This window comes from Notothenia rossii (assembly GCF_949606895.1).
Source record: "Notothenia rossii genome assembly, chromosome: 8".
Lineage (NCBI taxonomy): Eukaryota > Metazoa > Chordata > Actinopteri > Perciformes > Nototheniidae > Notothenia > Notothenia rossii.
Window position 1 is genome coordinate 61,946,937 of NC_136906.1, and position 26,606 is coordinate 61,973,542.

The 26,606-nt window shown below is 40.7% G+C and overlaps 1 protein-coding gene across 5 annotated transcripts in view; it reads right to left on the reverse strand.

The window, feature by feature from the left end:
* Positions 1 to 392: 392 nt before the first annotated feature.
* Positions 393 to 26,606, reverse strand: part of LOC307016891 (MAM domain-containing glycosylphosphatidylinositol anchor protein 2) — a 185,576-nt gene continuing 159,362 nt past the window's right edge. For 4 of the 5 annotated variants that reach the window (XM_079646255.1, XM_079646254.1, XM_079646258.1 and 1 more), the window contains exons 13-18: positions 23,850 to 23,870; positions 21,538 to 21,693; positions 17,191 to 17,352; positions 9,018 to 9,148; positions 8,392 to 8,488; positions 393 to 7,173 (exon numbers count right to left, since the gene is read on the reverse strand). In XM_079646255.1, coding sequence (XP_079502381.1) covers positions 7,085 to 7,173; positions 8,392 to 8,488; positions 9,018 to 9,148; positions 17,191 to 17,352; positions 21,538 to 21,693; positions 23,850 to 23,870 — 656 coding nt within the window. In that variant the 3' untranslated portion in view covers positions 393 to 7,084. The remainder of the gene's footprint in view (positions 7,174 to 8,391; positions 8,489 to 9,017; positions 9,149 to 17,190; positions 17,353 to 21,537; positions 21,694 to 23,849; positions 23,871 to 26,606) is intronic. The other variant, XM_079646256.1, reaches the window with a different exon arrangement.

A 26,606-nucleotide genomic window follows, 5' to 3' on the forward strand; every position in this document is an offset into this window, starting at 1 on the left:
GCCCCTCCACACACCATTGTTATTGCTCAGTCTTTCCCTCAGATGTCCTTTTCTCACCACAATCACTCACATACTCTCAAGTCTGAGAGCAAAAGCAAGCAAGCGAGCTCTTCTCAGAGCCACAACCTGGGGAGTACTGTCAAAGGAACAATTTGCACAACACAAAAGCTTTTGTTTCCAGCTCTTTGAGTGGGAGACAGGTGGTCACTGTGGGAATAACTTGGCATTCTCTTTGAAAAACTGCCGGGACAGAGGTGTCGAGTAAAGGCAAGCCACAGAAACAAGAGGATCTGTGTTTAAGCACTTATAATATGGAACATTGTGTTCTATTCAGTTGCACGTTATTATGCTCTTGTCTCGTACAATGGAACATTTATTTGACTCAATCCATAAAATATTCCTTTTCTTTATTTTTTCATTAGTTGCAGGTATGGCACAAAAAAAAGGGTGATAAATCCAAAGAAATACAGTGAAAAAGAAGCCTGATCATATATAAATATAGAGCACAAAACAGAGAAGAGTGACAGGTCATTTTAACAGGGTGTTGGTACAGAACAAGATAAAAAACATCACTGAAACACAGCTTTCTTATCAACCTTGATATTACAGCATCAAACGTATTATTTCCAGGGGTCTTTTTCTGGAGCGAGGGGGGGGGCAAATACATATCAGTTTTTTCATCTTGCTCCATTGATGTTAAATAACTGGACTAGTATAAATGGAGTCAGTGTGAACGGTCATGTTGCTCCTGCCTGGCCTCGAGAAGTAGTGAGACAATAAGGAAGCGAGAGGTGGCAGTTCTCCCTCTGGTGAAGTTGTCACACAGAGCAGCCATGCCATCAAACAGTGACACACTGCTTCTTCCCTGACAGAGTAAAATGAGATCTCTGAAAATGTGTCTACCTCTTCCAGTTATTTAGTGAGACTGCAGTCAGCCTCCTGTCGAGAAGTCACTCTCTGCTGCCTAGCCACTGCGGGAAAGTGAAAGAAACCACATTAAGATGGCAATTTCACTTTAAAAAAAAAACACATTCAACACAGTGGTAATGTTTCAGGTTTAATACGACAGACATTTTGAGTACCTCATATGAACACTTTCTGTGACTGCCAATTCTGTCGGTGCTGGTCGTCCCTAAGACGATGCTTTCCCCCCATTTGGCACCAAATTCTCTTTGCTGATTCAAAACCACGAAAGCAAGGTGTGAGTAGTGATTATTGGAACTAGCTGTCGCAATTATATCAGGCTAGTGGAACTGAATGGTTAGGGAAGCTAAGATAGCGCAATGAATGGCACAATGTGACAAAGCCCTTCTTAAGGTTGAACAGAAAATGAGAACATTTCTACTCAAAAAGAAATGTTGGGACTGTTCCTTTTAAAGACCGCCAGAGCACAGGTAATATGCATTTTATTCAATGGTGAGAATAAAACATTACAAGGTGACTATAAGTGTAACTACGGAGGTTAAAATATGTAAATTACAGTTGTAAAACACCTTTTTAAGGAACTTTGTTAAATAAAAACTGCCTGAGTTTAGCAGCATAACTGAAAAGGACTTCAGGCAGGATTTGTTCTACTTGTAGTTTAGAATATTACAAGATATGCACTTTCTAGAAATTAAGGCAGTACTTTTTATTAAATTACATTTTCTCGCATAGCAACTGGTCATGGTTCTACTCACATGGATAAGTTTAATCAAATTTACCAAAGAACCTGGGAAATAGTTTGAGCACACTGCATGTTGCGGCAATTATGTCCAATCTGCAGCCTGCACAAACCCTGACAGACCACATCCTTTAATGGTACAGTAACTCCATTTTAATGGTATTAATGTAAGCATCGGGTACATTCAGGCATAACTGCATAATTCCTTTGAGTATTTGTCAACGAATGCACAAAAGAAATAAAAGATTTTCTTCAAGTATGTAACAGCATTATAAAAATAGAACTTGTTTGTTTACTTGGTATTTTTAATATCCGCCGGTAATTATTAAAATTACAGCAACATGTAGCATTTATGTTTCACAAAATCAGTGAGTCAGATGTTTAATTTTTCTCGTTAAGTTAAGTGAGGCTGCATTTTAAAAGTATTTCTGTCCGTGTAAACTGTACTGCAGACTGCTTCCTTCCTCCCACATACCAAATGGCTTTGTCCTTTCTCCATGCAGTAACGATCTGCTTGTCTTTTAGACAGCGTTACAAAGGAAAGGCAATTCCTAGTGTATACTGTGACCTGTGCGATGTAATGTAATGCAGTAGAACTGACAAACTGACCCCAGCACCTCATTTATTATGAGGTGCAACACATCTGTTAATAAACTCTCACACAACTCCTATACAGATGTATGATCACTTCTTACCAAACACAGTATTTTTGCTAATACCTTGCTATTCAAAACACTGCCACATAAACAGTATTCACACTGTTCAGGGGATTATACTGCAGGAGTTTTGCTGAGTCCCTATCAACTTTTATTTAAAACGTTTCTGTTGTTTATCTCTTCATTACCTTTTGAGGCATGAAAGGAAAGCAACATTTCTTAACAAGAGGGCAACTGGAAATTAGTAATTAATATACAAGTTATCATTTTGGGGCTGAAATATTCAAGTCAGGTCAATAGAACATGGTTATACAGCTAGATTTGGTGGCAAAGGCTCTAAAGAGAGCTTTAAAAGACTAAGCAGCAAAAGCACATTACATAAGGTAGAGGTTGTTTGTTTCAGGGAGCTGTGGCAGCAAATAACATTAGCATAAGCTAATCAGCTAAATAAATGTGTAAGGTATCAGGCCACATGACAATGCTTTATGCCTGCATGGATGTGATAGGATGTTTGGAGTCAGCTGGTGTAATCAGCCAATGATTGTGAAGCAGGAAGAAAACAGCCAGTTCCAATCAACTAATCATTTGAGAATGTAGTACTCATCAATAGGCAGTTGTGTTAGATTGCTGTACGTATGGTTTATACAGTCCAACTCTGGTGAATAAAGATACTATAATTTGATATTTGTAATCCTATTCAAATTCCTAACATTATCACTACAACTGCAAACTCTTGCCTGAGTGCCAAACTACCCAAACGGTTAATATCTGGGACACAGCAATGAAGAATAAACTACTAATACCTCAAACCTATTCCCCATGCAAATGTAGGAGCACTTCACACCTTCCAGAAGCCTCTAATCGTCATAATAGTCAGTGAGCACCACACTATGTACATATTCAGAAAGTGTTAATCCAATTCAATTGTACTTTAAAGTAGCTTTAGAGGACTTTTATCAATAAAAAAGAGCAGAGCTGAGTGAGTAAGCTAGTACTCAGCAGACTCACTGCTTTTGTTTACACAAAGGGCACTTAATAATAACCTGGAAACAAACTATAATTCCTTTAGCTGTCAAATTTCAACCGCTGTCCTGGGGAAATAAGAAAAGATTTCCTTCACAGAGGATTTGCAGATATGAATGTACCCTAAATGTAACAATATAATCCACACATTTGAAATAAATATCAGGTCTGTCATAGGTTTTGAAAGGCTACTGTTGATATTGCTCAGACAATTTCACACTATGGTGACTATCCAGAAGAAAGAATTGAACTCATGGGAGTTATTTTGAAGTAAATGTTTGTCGAATGGAAGTTTGTTTATTTGCTTTTGCTGAGAGAAAGAGGAGAAGATTGATACCACGCTAAGCTACCAGAATATCCCTCTGAAGCTTGCTAATGTCTTTGCTAGCTTCCTGACAAGCCAATTACACCAAAACGTGTTGATTTTAAACTTTAAGTTCTTTTAAAAAGATTAAACAAGCATCACTTATAGGGCTTTATGTGTTTATAGCAGGCTTTAGAGATGCTGGTAGGAGGACAGGTCAAGACTTGCAGTTTCCCTGTTTATAGTATTGATGCTAAGCTAAGCTAACAGTCTTTCTGCAAAGTTATGTTGAAGCTCCTTTCCCAAACGTCAAACTTTTACTTTCAAATTAAAGTAATACCTAAGGTGTTCTTTCATTTAAATCCAGCAGTTATTTTTAATCATTTATATTCTCGGAGGTGTATTTAATATAACATTTGCATTGAAAAGGTGCTCAGGGCCGCCGTAAAAGGAACAGTTTCAAAATATCTTAAGGAACTCATATGCCAGGCTTAGTGACAGTGACGACTGCACGGGGCACTTTGGCACTTTTCAATATTTACTATACGACACGAGGATATAGCAACTACCCAAATGGATATTTCATTTGAGCTTGTAATTTAGAAAATGGTGTCAAAGTCAGACAAACTTGTTCCTTATGTGTTGAAAACAACCTCTGAATGTTCTCATCATAAAAAGCACACTCACAAAAGAAGGTAAAACATAGTAAGACTGTAAGAAAAGAACTCCCACCAAAAGTCCATTTACATTCATTATGATCTTGGCCTTATAGAAATAAAAACACAAAAACGAAAGATAAAAATGAACAGCAGATAATGGCTGTGATTATGTCTCTGTAATAACATCATACAGACCATGATGGTATTATAAGGATGCCCTGAAATGTTCATCATCCTGCTCTGTTTTGCTTGGCATATTAATCTTCTTTACACGTATCAGTTTCTTATCACACCTATTGTACACAGCTTTATGCTCACACATGTACATGACCCACTCAGGCTTCCATAGAAGAGGCTACATCTGCTGAACAACCACAACACCAAACTGAAGCGTTACCCAGTCTGCATTGATGATCACTCCATCATACCGGGCTTCTTTCTGTCCTTTAGTGTTTTGGTTGCACTATAAATATGAATGTAATGAGTACAAAATAATCAGTTTGCTGTTAAACGCGGACTTGTGTTGGTAAGCCTGTGGGAGTTGGTCACGTATGTGCAGAGAAATATAAAATGGATTTTATATGTTGAGACCTTAAACTGTATGTTGTGCTTCCTGTACTCCAACATAAAACATTTATCATAAACCTTTGAATAGAGCTTCTTTAACATTTACAAGTTATACAGTTACCAAATTGGTTTTACTTCTTATGCTTCCGTCAGCTTTGATACTTAAGCAATGCAAAGGGAGACGACAAGAAGAGAAAGGAAGTTAAGTCATCTTCAACAGAAAGAAAATAAAAAGAAGAAACAAGACACAAGTCCTCAAAACATTTGTCATAACCAACAATGAACGGAATTTTTCATTTTCTTATTTTCTCTTTTTTACAATACATTTTTTAAAAACCCCGCTGGTTAAGGTTATGGTCTCAGGTAGATCTTCCACAGTCAATCTTCACAGTTTGTGTAAAAGCAGAGAAACATTCTCGCTAGAGTAATAAAATATCATGACTATTATTATGGTCATTATTATCTTTTATTCTTGTATTGTTCCATATAAATGGTGGAGGGTAGGGGCGAGGCGTATGACCCTAAAGAAGAGCCTACAGTCCCAGAGTTCCTACTCTCCTCCCTGTACAACGCAATGTTTTATTCAGCGGTCGTTCTTTTGTTAAAAAATGCTCACCGCAGGGAAGGAGAATTATGGGAAGAGAGAGTGGGGGTATTCATTCGACCACATGTCTTTATCCTCCTGTATAATCTTGACGTTCTGCAGGAAAAGATCCAGAGCCTCACTTTCATTGTTGCTGCTGTTTTTTAAAATCCAAATTGTATCCAAACCTGGTCTGCCAGCTCTGCCTGGGATGCTGCCTTCACGTTGAACTACGCCGAGGCATAGGCATAGGCTTAGGAGCATGCACGCACACAACCACGCACAAACACTCACACACACACACACACACACACACACACACACACACACACACACACACACACACACACACACACACACACACACACACACACACACACACACACACACACACACACACACACACACACACACACACACACACACACACACACACACACACACACACACACACACACACACAGACACACACACACACACACACACACACACACACACACACACACACACACACAGGCAACTGTCCCATCAGGATTTAAACAACCCAACACTCCCTCTGAACACGCATGCCCTTCCGTCAGCACTTGTGGGGCAAAAGAAACATGTAGAAAATAGCCCATCAGAGGAAACATGAACAGAGATGTGTTCGATGTTGATTAACACACAGGCTCACGATTCGGTTTGTAATCTGAAGGCACTTTGTTTCATGGCAGAAAGTAAAGTGGCTTCTGTTCCACAGGCGGACTGAATATTCGAGTCAGGCCTCACTGATCGGACCTTTCTCCACTCTCTGCCTGTTCCTCCCTCTCTCCCTCTCCTCCACTCTGCTCCCTCTCTCATTTCAGATCCTGAGCGTCTCTCTGCCCTCCCGTCCACCTTGTCTACACCTCCGCTGATTCTCCTGCTTTCATTGTTCTGACACCACACAGCCGGTTGGCCACTTGGACTTGTGAGCACAGTGTTAATAGATACATAGGCAGCTACAGGGGAGTAAGCAGACAGAACTAAATGTTGCCAGAGACCTTGTTTTTCTACAGTACAGCACCGAGCAGATAAAGAAATGCCAAGGTGTGACGTGAGGCTGGGCCAGAGTGAAAAACAAGTGTCGCTGAATGGCATCTGGTGCGAGAAAAATGAAGATAAAGATGCACAGAGAAAGGTCTGATTCCATGTGTTTGTAAGCAGGGAAATGTTCATTCCTTTTCAAAAAAGTCACTAGTCTATATATCCACCGCCTTCCAAAGATATTTTCATAACTTCATAAAAGGGTTCTTGTGCTTTACAAACTGTCCTCCTTCGATGCTTGTGAACTCTTTCGCGAAAGTCCAGGCTTATTCATGGCCCACTTGTCTGTGTGCTCCTAAAGATGTCCAGAGTCCTGCAGCGAGGAGTGTTTCTGTAAAAGAGGTTTCTTTAAAAAAATTAGCGCGTCTTCTTTATTACTTTTTGTGTCACGTTTATATCATGATTTTTTCCCTCTTTCATTAATATCGGCCCCTCCGTGGTCTGCCAGGGGAACCCTGCTGCTTTCAGGATGCATGAATCTTTGGTGATTGGATGTCGAGGGTATAGTTCACAGACCCTTCCGGAGGGTCTGAATGTTCGCCTCTGAGATGACGGAGAGAAGGGTCACCTCTGACCTTCCAGGAGGGTCATCACCAAGGTGATGCATAGCAGCCATATATGGGAGGATGTGGACGGAGACTTGGAGCTGAGATCTACAACGAAAGAAGGAAAAGAAACTGAAAATATTGCTAGCAGTTCATTCTTTACACTCACATAAAAAGATAACACATGGACATCAAATTATAAGTGTGCTTCACTCCATAGAAAGCCATTTTAGGAAATACGCTGAGGAGAGTTTGGTGAGAAGATGATTACCACCCTAATGTATTATCCATCATGTACCAGCAGTCTGTTAGCTTAGCTTAGCATAAAGACTGAAAAGAGGGGAAGCAAACATTTAAATAAGGTTAATTTGGACTTTTACAGGAAGTTATACAGTTCTTTTTTCTTCCTGGCATGGCAAGCCTCAAAAAATCTAATTACAAAAAGGACACACTTTTATCTTTGTACAAATTATTTCCCCCCTGTTTTTAGCCTTCATGCTAAACTAAGCTAAGCTCAACTAAGCCAACGTAGTATGAATCTCTTCTTCCAAGCCTCAGCAAGGCAGCAAATACATTATTTACAAAAAATTCAATTTCAAATGATTCCTTCAAGGCACAACTACTAGCCTGCAGGATCAGATCCTAAAACAGTTACTCTGAACCTCTTTCTTCTTCAGTCTGATGTCACCTCCGAACATCCCTCCATGAGATATTTCTCATTTTCACATAAAGTCATGTGAGATTCATCATGTGAGATTGAAATGCATAATTCTTAGCATGTCCTCAGCCTGGGCGGCCACTCCTATAACTCAAAAGTAAATTAATTCATGTTGTCGCTTTGAATTATAATGGATCCAAATGAATAATAATCTTGCAGTAATACAATAGAATACATCTTACAGACGGAGATCAATGACTGATTCTTTTTTGGATATATATGGTTATTTTCCACTATTGACATGAAACATTTAATAGATTACCCTGATTCATCTATTTATATGAAAGGGAAATCTCAGTTTATGAAGCTTCTGGAAACATTGTCCAATATCCCCTTGTCAATTGCAGGCCATTTTCCGTGTCCTGTTTTCTGTTTTTACCTTCTGTTTGTTCCCGAAGCGCAATTACAGTGCTCCACTCAGCCAGCGTGGCTGTCATTCATGTGATTACAACACTGTTTCTAAGGCAACCAGAGAGTGTGGTTGAATGCTGGCAACTGTCTAAGATTAGATCCCCTCTCGTAAATCTCCACCTTGTCCAACGAGGTAGAGTGGGAGCGTGGAGCTCAGATAAGAGGGGACGGAGGAGGCAGAGAGGGGTGTTACTCACTGGGTGGAGGGTCTCGACACTCCCCTTCCTCCAGCGTGACATCGTCGATGGCTATGTCTCCCTCGATGCCTTTTCCCCGGATACCTTCGAGCACCACCTGCAGAGAGAAATGTTTGTCATGTTATGTGTTCAGCATTGCAAGACCACAACAATAGGATGATTAGCAGATAAAACCTTAAAAGTACACAGCGTAATTTTGCTAAATTGCGCTTCATGAAAAATAACAGCAGGTGGCTGGTGTTTGTTTCAGTTTTTAATGTCACAAATGTTTTAATCAAGAACCCTTGTGGTGTTGGAGCAGTAAGAAGAGTGGAGAGAATAAAAAAGGGAACAGAAGTGCAGCTGAAACTATAATTACTTTCCACAACTGCAGTCATAAACATGATTGAGAGTATTCTCAACACGCAACGATTAAGCGTCTTGAACGCAACGTGAGTGATATTGTGTTTTCAATGGCAAACAGTGTCCACCTCTCTGCTTAATATCACAGCTTGTGAAGTGCTACATCAATATGCCGCCCCCAAGGAAAGGGATCCTTCCACACACAAACACAGTCAGAGAAGAAGATAGAGGGCAACAAGAGGAGTGCAGCGGCGTGTTGGATTGATTATGTTTCTTAGTCTTACCTGGAAGGATGATGTCGGATGGATGCTTACTTTCGCCTGCTTCCAGCGTTCACCTTGGTTACCGTTTAGCGACCACGCAGGAGCCTCGGAGGTCGTTTGGCCCTTCTGTTTCAGGAGGGCGTTTAGTGTTCCTGTGGCAGAGAGACAGATGCACATAAAGACATGGCTACAACACATTTGATAACATCCTGAAACACTTCCATGTGGTTTCAGAACATCAAGCAGTAAATACACAGAGGGCCACAAAGTGCTACTGGGTCGTGTAAAAGCAAAACAAATGAGTTCAAAGTTCGATAATAATTATAACATTTGACACGGTGATACAGTATAGGAAACTTTTGTTAACGAGCCCTGCATCATCTTCATTCCTCTCTGTTGATATGATTTACTCATATGTGACTAAAGTAGGTCACCACTACTCAGGGTAACAAATGTGTCCCTATTCACTTTTCTAAGACTTTATTTAGAGTTTTTTTATATTTCTGTGACACAATTCCATGAAAGTGGGTGCTATACGCTTGCTTTGCTTTAGTAGAAGAAGAAGAATAGGTTGCAAAACAAGTCGCCTTGCCATCCAACAAATGAACCATAGAAAAATGGTATTCTTGAATTTGTTTAAATGGGCACCTTTTGATGTTTCTTTTATGTCAACTAGTATATGCCATGTATCATGCTGTTCCAATATGCGAAGGGAATATTTCTGAGAAGACACCAACAGCGAAAACAACTGATGTCATGCGAGTTAACTGTCAGAATTTATTCAGCAAATGGGTTTCTATATTCAATTTTTCAACAGGGGCAAAAACCACCCAAAGCAAGTGGAAAACCTTTTTTGCAATTGAGGAAGTTTAATGACATTTTCTTTACAGCTTTTGTAGTGCGATACAGCTTCAAAACACGCATACAAATAAATAATACATTCATGGAAACACATCTACTGTGCCAAGAAAGATCCCTAGACTCTCTCCCTCTCTCTCTCTCTCTCTCTCTCTCTCTCTCTCTCTCTCTCTCTCTCTCTCTCTCTCTCTCTCTCTCTCTCTCTCTCTCTCTCTCTCTCTCTCTCTCTCTCTCTCTCTCTCTCTCTCTCTCTCTCTCTCTCTCTCTCTCTCTCTCTCTCTCTCTCTCTCTCTCTCTCTCTCTCTCTCTCCATTTGTATAACAGACCAACGTGTCCTTGAGCCAATGTGCAAAGCAAGGTAGACTAGCAGGTAGGATAATATGTTTCTTAGCAACCGCTCTTCCTAAGTGCGGAGCAAGCTTCCTGTCATACGGCAGCTAAAAGGTCTCTGATGAGCATCCATAGGAGGTCAGGTCATGCCTCTACAATTGGCTGTTGGGAGCCATTTTAAAATTACAGTCATAAAATTGTATCATGGCATTTAAAACCAGAAAACAAGTGGAAGTGAAATGGATGAAAATTACAAAACGGTCGACAAGATGCCTGTTTTTCAGTAGGCATTATAAACATAACGTGTACTGAATCTACTCTTCCATAGCTCTGCTGATATAATAATTCAAATCCTTGGATGCTGCTTTACTGTGGACAATCCCCACAGGAGCCATTTGGGGTGAAGTGTCTTACCCAGGGACACAACGACATGCTGACTGCAGTGGGACTCGAACTTGTGACCCCCTGATCCGAAACACCTAGGGACAACCCACTACGCAACCCACCTCCAGTAATAAGATCCGATTGAAACCAAATTAGTAAAGCGATAAACATATTTTGAAACTATCTACCTATGATTTGGAGGGCTATTCTTTTTAATCTTACTTTAATGAGTTACCATAATGACAATCAGACTGAATAAAGTTTCTGTTAACTTTTGCCTTTATTCTCGCCCACACTCCCTCCTTTGTGCTCTCTTCTGTTTCTGTCTCTCCCACTCTTTGTAATTATTCAGCTCATATCAAGGTTATTTGCATTATGAGAGTATGAATAGAGACATAAAGAAATATATAATCAGAAAATTGTTGCAAAATAACCCTGATCCCCTCCGATCCATCTACTGTAGTTTATGAATGAGTGTAGAATGACTAATGGTAATAATGAGATTTGAACATTGCAGAAGAATACCCACATCGCATTTCACCAGCTTCACACTTTAGAAATATAAAACCTCTAGCAGACAAGGTTTTAACCACAATACTGCAGCCCTATAATTTCAACCAAGACATTTACGGTATTGAATAGGTTGTACAAAACATTGTGATTAAACTGTTTTCAGCACTGATGCGGATTCCATGCCATTTACTGGATGAAATGGAAAACAAATCCTTAAGAAAATAAAATATGAATCTTAACCAACTACTTAAATTCCTAACATTATTGGACATCATGAAGATTTTGTGTTCATATTCATAAAAAAAGCATTTTAAAATTACTGTAAAACTAACATTTTTTAACGATACATCTGTCCTGTTGAGAAGTTTTCTATTTTTGAGATAAATAATACTGGACTACTTTGTGAAAGTGCTTGCAAAAACGGCTCTAGACATTTTTAGCTGAAAATACAAGAAGACGTGAACATTTACAAGAAGTTGAATATTCACAGCAGTCTCCGCCGCATTTCAAATGTATGTATTCATCTGCACTCGAGGCAGAGCAGGGCAGTAGCAAAGGTTAATCTCAGGTCACACGAACTAAAACATTTATTAAGTTGTGATTCTGCAAGAGATCATAAATTATCTTCCATCCTGTTATAACCCAATTAATTATCCCTAATGGGCGATGCGTGATGAGAATATTTGGCGAGTGTAAATGCATCATGAGGATCAAACTATTTCTTCTCAGTCCAGCTCCGGTTTGAATCTTCTGCGCCGGAGAAGAAATCCTGGATATCTAAACCAACTCTGCATTGTGGAAAATGCAATTTGACAGATCATTTGAAAGGTCCTCTATTATACTCTTTTTCTCAATATATTATACTGTAGGTCTCAGATATATACAAAACATGTCTCTGAAGTGTTTGGCTGAAACCCCTAAAAGATCACCCGTTGTAGCATCCCATAATCCCCTCTGTTTCCGCCCTGTTTCAAAAGTGCTGATTCTCTGTCTGTTACTTTAGATGAAAAATAATATAATAAGAATAATAATTCAGGTGATAAGGTGGGCGGGGTGTTACCTTGGTTGGTGATTGGCTAATGGTTACACAAGCCAAAGAAACGTTATGACATCATAAAGTGGCCAAAATCTGATCAGCTTATTTTCAGACAGGTTTTTATATAAATGGATCAGGACAAAAAATGAACCAATCTTTTTTCCGGAAACTTTCAGAATGTCTTTACACAGAGGGGACACATGTTGATGTATAAAAGACATGAAAAAGTGAATTTTGCATAATAGGTGACCTTTAACTGAATTAATATACATCCTCTTATATAAGAGAAATACAGGATCTCATTGAGACAGAATAGACTATATATCAGGTCTGAATGGAAGACTGCTCTCAGTGAGACCTCTTGTCTGGCCCAAGGCTTTTGATTTAAAACTGTCAGATGATGACACCCGGTGCAACCCCTCCAAAGCTCTCCAAGAGAAGCAATTGTGTTGCTCGCTCTATGCGCCACTCAGGAAGACAGAGAGAGAGAGCGCAATACTTCAGCAGTGGGCTAGCAGAGCAGCATCCAAAGACCCAAATCAGGTTAGCATTGGCACCATAGCGGAGCTCAGCAGGACCCCTCCTCTGAAGTCAAGTGGATTTCAATCGCATGGAAAGCAGCACCTATACGTTGACACAACCGGCGAGCAAAAAACAGAAACGCCTAGGATAGTGATGTTGTTTTTGATGCATCTTTGCCTCAGCAATGTGCCTCATTACTGTACATCTCTGTGAGGAGAGGAGGGAAAGCTACACCGTATGTCCCTGTTCATATTCACACATCAGCGCGGTATACAGTGCCCCCCCCCCCCCCCTTCCCCGACGACAGCACCATCTCCAGTGAGAGATGAGCTCTCGTACAAAACATGACCTGCGGTTTCATCTCATGTTGAAGTGTTTAAGGATGTAGGAGGATTCTTGCTGAGCTAGCTGGCTTACATTTTCTTTGAACTCATCTCGATGTAGGTGGTTGTGTCAGTGTCATCACATCCTGAGCAAAGGCATTTGCTGAGTTTTCTTTGGAATCAATTTTAAAAAAAAGGAATACCTGTGGCAGAAACTTGTGAAATTTAAAAAAAGATCTGAGAAGAGAAAGATGTGAGGTCTGGTGAAAAGTGAGAAATAGCTCTTGGAAATGTTCAATTATGTAGCGAGGAAGTGAGGGGGGGGATTGAGGTGCAGTACCACCCTCCTCGCTAATGAAAGGATGACTCTGTTGCTTCTCAGAAGGTCAGGCTTAAAACAGACTTGCTTGGTGTGCTTTGCCGGAGACTTAATCCAATAAACAAATGCGACACGGGCTCCAAATGCAATCTTTGATGTGCGCTTCAGTAATTAAGCGTGACCTTGTCGCAGGTATCCCCCTGTAGCTAACTACGGAGGAGTTTCTTTGAGCCTGATCCACAGTTCTCATCAGCGTGGGGGCGAAACTCCTTATCGACTGATTCTGGCCCTCAGCGCTGCCGTGCACCAACTTGACTGTGAAACACCTCCTCAGCACAGTCCCACAGAGCATCAACCTCCCAGCATTTCACAGAGCTGTGCCATGTCTAAAAGCCGTTAACTATTTCAAATGACAGTACTCTGCAATAAGACAACACGGGACTAGTGAACATGCATTGTTTGGACCATTTGTCAAAGGCATTCTTTTCTCTGGGTGGAAAATATCTCAAACCAACATTCCTGAGCTCTGGGGCGAATTTCTCTCACGGCCGGAGAGGCAGAATACTAAATGGAGCGTAGCCATGGAGGATCTGAGCTGGGTTTCAAGTCCTTGACATTTAGCCCATTCATCATAACACGCCATCGTCTGGGCATGGGCTCCACCACAGACGGGGGGGGAGGGGGATGGCAGGGAAGAGAGGGTCTGGCTGGCGATCAATTTGAGCAAATTGGAAATGTCATGGCCTACTCAACCTCGGCAGGGAGCCGGAGGAGCTCTCATCTCCCCGCTGAGTCGCCCTCCAACACCTCCGTCCTTATAGTATGTCCACCTCCCTCGCCTCCACCTCTCCAGATGTTCGGTCCGGCACCCCCACCTGGACACTTCCATTCAGCCTTTCCCCTGAGGACTGCTGATAAGTAGCCAGGCTGAATTTTAGACCATATGGAGCCCTGCTGTCAACTCACTGTAAAACGGACGGTTCATCCAAAATACATATTAAAAAAAAAACGTATGGCTAGTTGTATCAAATTGGAAATGTCATTTTTGTTTTATTTAAAACGTTTTTGAGTTGTCTTACAATACATCCATCACTAGGACACTCAGAGTGCTCAGACCTCTGCCGTTGCTGTTTCAATTGGTAACAAATAAGGATTGTGTCCACGGTCCACCCTGTTATTCAGACTTGTAATTTTGCTGATAAAGCACATGCTGGACCGAAAACATTACCCCTTTGACCGAGGTAAAATTCCCAAACACTCATTTAGGTCGCATTTACATCTTTGAAAATGTGCCTTTTCCTCGATAGAACAATCTGAAAGCCTTTTTATATTACCAATTCAAATAAGAGTCAGCTAACAAACTTCAAAGGAAATTAAATAGTAGAAAATACAAAATATTGCTTAAGAAAAACATATAAGCCATCACACTCAAAACAAAAATAAATAAGGAAGAAGAGAGTGGGGGGGGGGGGGGGGGGGGGGTCGGAGCAGCAGCTCGGAATGGAGCAGGTGGAGGGTGGAGATGGAGTTGATACCATCAAGGTCTCACCAGAATACTAAGGTAAATGCAGCCAAATGCTCGCTGTAAACATCTTTTCAAAGCAGAGTCGAGTGCAGTTGCCAGCCTGTAGTGATTTCACAGTTTATTGAACATGAAGTTTAATGAGCACAGATCTGCAACTCCCTGTCCCCTCTTAGAGACCAGTTACTATTATTTCTCACTATTCCAACTTCCTTTAATATCTTTTTTTTTCTTCTAATTGTTTTTGGTTTATTAAATATATATTTTAGGGCAGCAGTCATTTTAGTTCATTTGATGTTTCTGTGTCGATGTTTTTGTCTTTTTTAATGGCCCATCTGCTTCCTTATAAAAGTAAACATGAACAAAAAATAATCTGCCATAGTTTGGATATATTTGTGTTTTTTGTCTGTCATTGGTTTATAGTGATGTAGCCACATTTGGAAGAAGGGTACTTTCATGCACCCATCAGGATTTGGCTGTATGTTCTCAGGGAGAGTTATTTGGGTTGTTGGGACACTGTCATTCCAATTTGATTAAACCACACCATTTCCTTGATTTTAGAGTATTAAACACAAATGACTTAAGGATGTTTTTTTCTTTCAAACTTTGACTTTCTAAATTAGTCATTAAAATGTACTGTTATTTAGAGAAACATTTCGGCAAGTCCTTGTTTAAAGCAGACCCGTCTGTGAGCGTGTCAACCTCACATGCCCCACAAACTGAGCTTCAAGGCTGCTGTGCTTACAGTGAATGTCCCAAAATGGATTTGCATGTTAACAAATCACAGAGAATGCCTTGATGGAAGACAACAACTGAGTCATACAATTGTTTTAAAGTACAAATGTCAAAGGTGATGGTCCGTAACACAGACAAATACGTTTTTCACAGTACATTTTCAAATTGTAGCGAATGATTGGTGACTGCAAAATAATTATTACAGGCCAGCAAAAACTGAGGGAATAATATTTAGCTACAAGCTGCTCAAGTTTATGACCTCAACTACTTCCTATGACCATTACACATAAACTGACCAAAGACAAGGGACAATATCAACAGAGGCAGACCCAACTTTGAACAAGTGAACTGATTTTGAATGCGAAAAAATATGACTTTGTGTTATGCTGAACTAACATGTTATTATAATATAACAAATAAATAAAATGGAAACTTAAATATAAAGTGTGGTTTTACACGATACATCCTATTAAGTTATTAATCATTAATACTATTTGGTATCACTTATTAAATCTGCTATAAGCAATTCACACTACACATTGGTAAAAGTGTTTCTCTTACCTAAGAGAAAAACGAAATAACAAAAGAAGGACACATCATCTTTTGTAGCCTAGAATGCACAATATTAGCTCAATACCACGGTGACCCTGCAACCCCCCCCAGCGGGGCTCCTGCTCCTCACCTGCCCTAAGAACCTGTGCAGTAGCTAATGATTCAGGGTAAAGCCAAACAGTACAAATCACAAAAAGAAGCCTTAAAAATGTAAGTCTGCAGCTTTTGTGCCAAAGTTATTTATTATTTGTCTTCTGTCCCAAAGTCACAGTCACACAGTCAGAGCCTGAGTGTTGGGGTTGGCTGATTGGGTCCCCGGTGGAGGAAGCCTTAAAGACAGCCTCGAGCCACAGGAGGCTCCTTCAGACGCTCTGCCATCTTCAAATGGGCCACACAAGCTTGTTATCTACATTCAGAGAGGAACGTAAGAGCTAATGCCCAGGATTTGTGTACACACCTTTGAAGAGGTTTGTTGCAAAAGTGAGATATGTTTTGCTTCAAACACCTGACAGCTGCACTTACTAAGTTTGAGCATGAAAGCATAAAAACTCCCCGCCACACCTGACATGGGACCAACTCTGTGGAAAGGACTGAGATTCAGTTGGAAAAAAGTGCCGTGGTTTTACTTTTTCTCCTCAGTGAGTGTCTCATAATAAACAACAATTCTTTGACAAAATGAAGTAAAAACCTACTGTGAAACACAGAGAGAAAGAAACACCATCTCTCCGTTAATGTTTCAAAGCCAGTGTGACGTCCAACAGATGATGGTGATGGAGTTTTCTTTGGTAAATGCAATTTGTTGTGTTGGTTCATTGACTGTTATTTAGATCCACATACATAAGAATGCATCTCCTTCATTTAGCAGTGAATAGCCAAAGCAATTTAAACTCACTTCAAGTTGCTTTTGCTGCTCGAGTGACAGATTATTTAAAGAACGACTCTAATTATGCTTTTATTCATCAGTTTCCATGAACCATTGAGCAGTGAATATAAATGAAGATGATCTTTTCAGCAGGGGATGAACTCTATGGCAGATTAAACCCACACACACATTTGTTGTATAGACTGGAGACAGTGAAGGAATGAGGAGTGTGTCTTACCTATGTGTTTCCCATACATGTGGTAGAAGAAGCCGAAGCAGTAGGCAGGCGGGTTGGTGATAACGTAAGGGTTTTTAGGTGCTACGTTGAAAAACGGACTGACTAGTCGCGCTTTCTCATCTTCCTTCCGTGGTCTTGATGTCTCAATGTACATGTAGAAACCTAGAAACACAAATAAGACAGTCAGTGTTACAATTATACCCACAGAATCAATACAAACAAGCTCTGAGATGATTATACAGATTGGGAACAAGCCAAGACTCAAGCCACATTATCTAAATCCCTTTATTTGGATGAAAAACCAAAGGTGGTTGAACCCTGGTTTAGTAATAATCCATCAATTCAAATACAAATTGTGAGGATATAGTTTAAAGGAATTTTTAATAGACAGTTTAGGTAGTAGTCTATCATGGGCAGATGCTTCTAAACCCGCCAGATTGTCAGGTTACTCATCTTTCTTGTCCTGTCCAGATTTCATTTTGTATCCCCTATAGGGCAAATGTATTCAGTTTCTTTATAGTGCTGTATATAGAGTGTGTTATCTGAATATGCCTCGTGGCTGTCTTCAGGACACAGGACAAAGTCGTTGTGCCTTCCTGGGAAACTGCACAGTAGATGTACCCTTTGAAAAATATGAGAGCGTTTGTCAGACAGTGTTCAGAGTCCCACAACTACTTTGTGATTGCCCACAGATACACCGGGAAATCATTTGTCACTGTAGACACCACAAGTCCTCCTTGGTCATGCTCTGGGATATTTTTCAACCAGTTTGCGATGGCATGATGGAAATGAAACCCTCTGTATAAGAGATAAGGGGCAGTAGGACAGTTTTATTTTTATAGCAGAGGTGGGAAGTAGTGGAGTACAAATACTTCGTTACTGGACTTAAGCACATTTTTCTGGTATCAGTACTTTACTCCACTACTTATTTTTCTGACGACTTTTTACTTTGACTTCTTAAAAAATTCTAACATAAATACCTGTACTTTCTACTTCTTACATTTTCAAAACAGGCTGGTTCCTTTAGTTTTAATCTGTGTTTGGTGGCCTGATCATTATTATTTAGAGTCATTGCGTGCCTATTGATTTGAACACGATCCGTGTATCCATCATTTCCTGGTCTTCTCTAAAGAAGAGGGACCAATGAAAACGTTGTCATGTTGCCATTGTTCAGCATCGAAACATTCATTAGCTAACAATGACATTATTGTTCTATTAATATAAAGGGAGGCCAGGTACTCTTTAAAACAGCTAGTAGTTATGGGTACTTTTGACTTAAGTGCATTTAGAACCCCATACTTCTTTACTTTTACTTGAGTAAAGAAGTTTAGTCAGTACTTCTACTTTTATCAGAGTATTTTTAAACACGAGTATCTGTACTTCTACTTGAGTAAAGGATGTGTGTACTTTTGCCATCTCTGACTAATAGCAACAACCAGGGGCGAATCAAGGCGATAACAATGGGGTTACATTTCTGCTCCCTCCATCTGACGGTGGCGGACAGCACGGTGACGGCAGCGAGTCAAACTGCCCCCCCCGGTGGTGTCTGTGCCACATGATCTAAAGCCAATCTCCACCCTGCCACTGGCACAGGGAAGGTAGCTAGTGAGCACGCCCCTGCAGCCAAAATCAAATGGAATATCTCCCTCAGTTGAATCTCATATCAGATAATTATACGAAAAGAGGAATGGGGCCGGTAATGAAATGCTGGACATTTGGAAACCATTAGGTGATTAAAGCCAATGCATTATTTACTGCTTCAGCTGCTGCCGGTGCCACAGCGCCATAATAGGCACTTATACTCCACCAAAGATACCACCCATCAGCAGATTCATATGAAATCCTGCAAATCCAATTATTTTTTATTCTTTATTCATTAAGTTCTCGAATATTAAATACCTGCACATGTAACTTACATATTGGATACTTTTTCCTGTGCATATTTATCTGGTTGAGGCACCAATGGAAACAGCAGCAGAGAACATTTATTCTTACATTTAAATGATCAAGGCTGCTTATTGTTTAATAGCGTTGCATCAAACAATTGATGACACAATGTCTACAGAGAATCACATCTATTATAGAGCCAAGAACACTGGGTTCTTTCTATCTTATTATAAAAAGATGAAAAATTGAAACTTTTTGTGAACTGTTTGTTAAGTTGGTACAATCCATTCAATGCTAATTTTACATCTTGCCAGGTAATTTAGCAATGACATGATAATGATACTGTTTGCCTGGTGCACTGTAGGGGTTCATTTATTCATGCATGGATTACATAAGAAATAACAGAGTGGTGTCCATTTAAATGTGTGCATTCAACCGGGGTTTTTCCAATCCAATGAGCAGGTGCAGTGTGTTCAGAGCCGCTCTGACAGCTGGCAAAAATAACCACTTACACTTACAACAACTGGGTTTTTTTCTTAATCCTGCATAAATTGCAATATGATTGTTCAGCTAAATCTATAAACCCCAAGTTGTGAAAAATATATTCCCTACCTGGCTCACTGATAAGTGAATGTTCAGTCGGTAGGTGATTTGTATCTAACTTTATCTACAGTTATATAACATGTATCCAACTATATATATATTTTCTCTGCATACACATATTCTAGTTCAGTGGAGCAGAAGTCTTTCTCAGCATGTGTGGTGTAAAAACAGGGATACACTGAACAAGTCTAACACATAGACAAACACATTCACACTACCATTGGCAAAGCAGAGTTTCCAATCCAAGCCCAGGTTATTACACATGATTGGACTGTTGTGAACAGAGAAATCACTGTGCCCCCATGAGTATAAAGCTATAAAAGGGAATGCTCAATCAAATAATCTCCTTAATGATGATTCATCAAAGGAACCAATAAGCCGACCCTTTGCTAGGCCCCCTGTAGCTATCTGGGTCAAAATATAATTTCTATAAGAACACATTCAGAGGCAGATTTAAACTCACAGTTATTTTGAGAACAATGCATATTCCCATTAAGTGTTACTATTTTCTAGCCATAGGCTGATTTTGTTATTAGAAATGAAAATTGTTGCTAGCTGGTTTTATCAGGTAGCTAGCTTATTAATGCTAACTTTATGAGTTGGTCGGAAGCCTGTTTTCACATTTAATCCTAACTTCTCCCCTCTTGCTCACTCCAATGCTCTCTCTCTTCCGGTACCTGTTGCTGAATATGTCTCAGACACATTCACTATGACAGTTGCGAAAAGCTGAGCTAACAAAGGAGTCAGCTTAAATCTGAAGTTGAATGAAATGGATGGTCCAATTTCGTACTTATTTCAGAGATTTATTTTCTGTTTTGACAACTTATATTGACTGGATGCATCTTTTTTTGTAAAAGACCCTCTCCGGTAATAAAACTTGGTTTATTGTTCATTGTACTCCACTTGGATATCTAGGTTTCACTGTGCAGAATAATTTATGTGCAGAGTTTGTTTTGATATCTGCTGACAGGGGGAAAGTTTCTGTGTGCTCACCTTAAATCTTAGTGTGGTGTGAAAACTTGAGGCGTTCAGCAGGCGCACGCTGAGAATGGAGCTTTCAGTGAAGTGGCATACATACAAGTGTCTAACAGATTTGAATATTCAAAGATTTCCTACATCATCATTTTAAATAGTATGTTTATAGCTAGGGAGTAAGCTAGTTAGCTGAGCATGATAATGTTGGACTTTGACGTTAGAGAATATCATCAATTGTTTAATCCATTCCTTACATTTTTGCTCTTGTTCGGTTTCTTGGTCATTAAAGGCCATTTTAAATGTTATCAGCTGGCTGCATGAGCATTATGAGTGGTTCTCATGAATATTCTAATGTTTCAATTGTGCCTACTTAAATTGTTAAAGTTAAAGTGAATCAACACAAGGTAAAGTGAAAAGGGAGTAACATGACAAACAACAACTTCTTTAGGTTTAGGCAAAAAAAGTACTTGGTTAGGTTAGCGAAATTATTTTGGTTGTGTTAAATTAACTATGATTGTGAAGTGAAAGTGAAACTTAACATTGTATACACAAAGACAAAACATTCTCGGTCTCTCAGGTGACTCTTGCATTGGTCTTCAGGATGTATTTTGATTTGTATCAATTGTCCCCAACCTACATCCTTAAGGACTTTTGGGCTCTCCATACAACGTCAAATTATATTACGCCTTTGCTACTAGTTGGTGTAGCACCCAATTGAAAACTGAAAATCACGGAAAAGGCCCATTTAGTTGGTTGATACAATTTGAACCGGGTTAAACTCTTAGATACTAAGCATTAGTCCTACTAAAGCTATGCTATGATTGTGCTATTAATGTATGGGGATGTGTTTAGTAAACAATTAAGACTTTGAGAAGTTCTTACCCTGTTTGGAACCGCTGCGGTCCCCGCTCGGCCCGGTGTTGGGGGTGTACTTGGTGTCTCTGGTAGCAGCGCTGTGCCTCGTCCAATCAAAATCGTCATTCTTGTCCTGGGTGAACATGCAGATGGCCTCCTCCTCAAAGCTGCAGTGGAACTCTCCTGGTGAGCGACAGAGCAGAACCAGGCTCTAACATTCACAGCATTATGAAAGAGTGAGAGCTGACACACTGCCTCATAGGTACAGTTAGCATGCAGCCCGACACCTACTGTATATTTATGAGATTTATGAGTGTGTGCATGTCCCCGGGGCATACATAACAGCAAAGTCCTAATTACACCACACTATCTGTAAAAGAGTTTCTAAATTAAGATGTGACCTCTCACTGACTGCGGTGGAGACGTCATGAGTGCGTTTGCTATTTTTCCTGACAACGAAAGGAAGTCTCTGCAGGAAGAGAGCAGCACCCAATGGCAAATTGGGTTTCTAAATGTATCATAGTTTAATAGGTACAATTCTAGAAGTAGCATAAGGCGTAAATAAATGACTGTGAATGAAAAAATAACCTTTTTTTCAAGATTGAATGTAAAAATGGTTGTCCTTGGATGTATTGTAGTGTCTGTTATCAGTTTTTAAAATTGACACCAGCTCTTCATCTTATCTTTAGTGGGTGTGCAGGTGGAGATATTGGGTGCTCATCCTTCGCCCTCTCTTTTCATCCATCACTCTGCAATACCGCAATTTTTAAACTAGTGGAGTGTGCAAAGAGGCAGTTCAGCTAAGTTTCATCAACCTTCAAGAAATGAATTAAAGTTATCTCTGGCGTGGGGTTAAAATGGGTCACATGTCGGTGAATGCCGGACAGAGACCGTACTAATTTTCAGAAATCACACGTGCAGGGAACTAGCCCATAATGAAGAGGGAACCGGCAGGATCAACAGTGTCAAAATCTCCATTTAATCCATGTAACAGACAAAGCAATAACACCTAACCAGAGGACACGGCGCTGCTGAGCAGTGTCCTCACAGAGATAGTAAAAAGGAACATTTGGATTCAGGATGCAGGCATGTGTTCTGATAAATATTCATTGATTTATTAAAACGTAGCTGGGAGCAGTTTGGAGTGGTGACCTTGAGAGGCGCAGAATCTGCAGCTTTTGCACAGGTAATGGAGGAAACATAGACTGAGGTAGTGTGGGTGGACCATGGGAAGGAAGAAGGGCAGAGCAGCTGCCAGGCAGAGTGAGATGGAAAGTGAGTCTAGGAGAGGAAGAAGTGGGGAGGGCCGGGTTGTGAACACTCTTGACTCCTCTCCTCATAGGGATGCAGATTTAAATGGAGGTCTAGCTCCCGGCGCTAGACACAAACGCCCTCATCCACTGTGAGCTAAACTAAATGTTTTCGCCTTGTGCGCCCGGGAGAGATAGGGGGATTTGGAGGCGAAGGCAGAGGAAGGAGGGAGGAAGGGGAGGCGTGCAGGTAAGATAGCTTCCTTTGGGGATTTGGATAATGATGTTGGTGATTAGGATGTTTGTTATTATGCTGGCAATGTTTGAGCGAACACCCACCAAAATATGTATCTATAAAAATAAATAAACCGCGGTACACGGCAACACAATGATTAAGAGAGGATTCTCAAGGCGTGAATAATGCGAATTTGTAAAGTTTCGACAATGAAATGTGTCTAAATGGGACTAAACATTAAAGGATATAAACATACGGCACAGATGCATGCATAAGTAATGCTCACAAAGCACAGAGCGTGCAAATGTGCTCACGCACGCACGCGCTCACGCGCTCACGCACGCACGCACGCACGCACGCACGCACGCACGCACGCACGCACGCACGCACGCACACACACACACACACACACACACACACACACACACACACACACACACACACACACACACACACACACACACACACACACACACACACACACACACACACACACACACACACACACACACACACACACACACACACACACACACACACACACACACACACACACACACACACGAATCTCATGCAAATACGCTCCATCCAAAATGTACAATGTCCTGCTGAGATGTAAAGCTCTCAACATGTCAGATGGCCTGCTGCAGGATTCAAAAGGAAGTCAAACTCATCATACTTCATTAGGTAAGAATACTTAGAAGGATGTTCCAGAGCAGTGTGACATGTTGAGAGTCAGATCTCTACGGGATGTGCAGTTACTTGGAGTCTCCCCACTGTTCCGGCAGGCTGTGCTGCGACATACGGAGCTCGCTCTCTGCTGAGCCATGCTAAGTGAGGTGCACATTACTTACTCAGGTGAGGGTTGATGGGAGCTGTGAAAGAGAAAAGGCCAGAGAGTCATTAGTAGGAAATATCTTAGCCATCTGTCAATGAGTGAAACGCTTTTTAAAAGGAAACGCACAGCGAGGCGCACGCAGGCACTCAAACTGTCGCTCTTTAAAAATGCTTGTCTGATATAATGTGCTCCACCAAAGAAGACAGGAGATACAAGACGTACATGCTCACAGTAAAAAAAAAAAAAGCTCACTGCTATTAACCTTTCCGCCTCGCTGTCATGTAATGTTTAGGCGCAGAGCTAATAAAAGCCTACATGTATAAAAAGTTAGAGCTAGCACAGTAAACTTAATGAAAGAGGCCCGTGGGAAATACTGTCCTGTGATATTAAAAAACTGGAAGCATATTGGAGGTACGCTCCATCTTCGTCACGCTCCATTGCCTTCACAGAGTACAAATAAAAAAGTAAAGAGCTAAACAGGACGCAATCGGCCGGCACACAATGCAATTACCATGGAGCAGACAGACAGAAGAGATGTCTGGAGAAGGTGACAGCTGGGGTTATCAAATGTAAAAGACAGAGGGATTAGGAAGACTAGCCTGACCACATTAATAAGCTTATAGCGCAACTGCTTATCATTATTGCCATTTACCGACATTGCTGATGTTCTTGTTCAAGGGGACTTCCATTAAGAGCACCAAGCCTGTTTTATACTTCCATTAGAAGCCAATAAATGATAGAAACATTACATTACATTTAGCTGACGCTTTTATCCAAAGCGACTTACAATAAGTACATTCGACCAAGAAGATACAAACTTGAAGAAGACAGAATCATATAAGTACATCAAGTTTCATCGAGCTAAAACATTTCAAGTGCTACTCAACTGCTTTAGATAAGCCAGCCCTTTATTAGTATATAAGTGATCTGTTAGCAGTTCTTTGTTAGTAATTCTATCGCTCGAAGTGGAGTCGAAAGAGAAATGAGTAACAATCACAAGTGTGTCTGCTAATCACTTTCCTGTGACATCCTTGATTCTTCGTGTGGTTTCAACACCGTCATTATGGAAACTTTTACGCCAGTGGCTTGAGTCTATTGAAATACATGCAAGGTTCTTTGTGCTTTCTGTCCACCTCACCGCGGTTCAATGCCTCCCCTCATTGATAATTTAAGAGGCTACCGCCGCAGCAAATACAGAAAGGTCAAGGGTACCACGCAGAGTTGCAACGAGACAGTTAGTCGGCACTTCACTTTTTGCAGAGTAAATACCATTTAACCTGTCAAGAAGATTCATGGGCATTTTCATGATCGATTGCTGACCGGCTGAATAGATGCGATACATCAGCTTTACCACAAAACTACGTTGCCCCGTGATTTATGAAACCTTGCTGCTCATGGGGGGAATTGATTTGAATCCTACCAATTAAAGTGAGTAATAACAAATCATTCCCACAAAGGAAAACATGTACTGAGGAGTGGGGAAGTACCGCGGGGACAGTGGAATTGCTCTTTTTAAAAGCAGAAACTCAAGAAGTGATTTCTGTTTATTGCCTTGCGGTTCATAGAAACGTGTGTCCACTTGTACACAGTGTGTAGAAAAGAGGACATAAGCACAAAGGCACACGTAGAGAGAGAAGGGGGGTTGGATAGAGAGAGAGAACAAACCATTACATTTCCAATTGAATCATATAAAACATTCAGTGAACTGCAACACTGCAGCTGGAGCCTCGCCACAAAGTGTGGAAAGAACAGGCTGTGCACTATAAAAGCTTTAATAATCCTTATGTCACCGATCCTGAAGAAACCTGCACCCAAACACTGGATGCTTTCTCCTGAAACTACGCTGTGCTGCACAGAGAGGCACTGAAGAGAAATCATCTGGGCTGTTGCAGAGAAAAGGTTTTAAATGACAACTCACAGCCTCGGGCCGCTGAAACGGATGCTGAATTTTCTGAGAGAACTCCATTCTTTTCAGCATCCCCTCTTTACCTCGCAGCATCCCGTTTCCCTGCAGCTGTCCTCACACCCCCTCCCTCCCGCCCCCTTCTTTCTTCCAAGACAGTGGTTATGAAAATATGTTTCCTTGTCACTATTTTTTTAAACCTGCACCCTCCCCAGGCTGATACACGGTGCCTTAGTCCAGATGAATGTGGCTGCTGGAGCTCCACCCCTGCTGATGAAATCAAGCCGAGCACAGAGCAGGCCCAGAGGGGGCTCAACCAGCGCTGTGCATGCACACACACTTCCAAAAAATACACACACAATACCGGAATTAACTACCAATTTGGATAACTGTATTGGAAATTGGAAAGCAAACAAGGAACACAATTAATTCAAGGTGTTGATGTTCAAGCCTCGTCCTCGAATACTTCTGTAGCTCCGGAAAAACATGATTGAACCTCAAACACTCTCAGCAAAATGCCCCATGTTGTTATAGCATTGGTGAGAAAAAGCCCCCAAGCAACTGGAAAAACTTTACAAAAATATGGCTTTCTCGCAGTTACACTGGAGCACTCAGCTTTCCCTTCAAGCTACTAAAAAACACTCAAATAATGATCCAGGATCAAACATAATCTTAATAGTTCTCAAGGTAAACAGTCCTTGTGATTGCAGTGTGAATTGAAGTGAGTCGACAACGCAGCTATTTGAAAACTTCTGTTATGAAAGGGCATGTCCTCAGCCTACAATCACTATAAGTTTTATATCTTCTTCCTGCTTTTCCAACTCAGAGGACAAAGCAAACTGTTGCTTGATGCATGACTGCCTTCCCTCC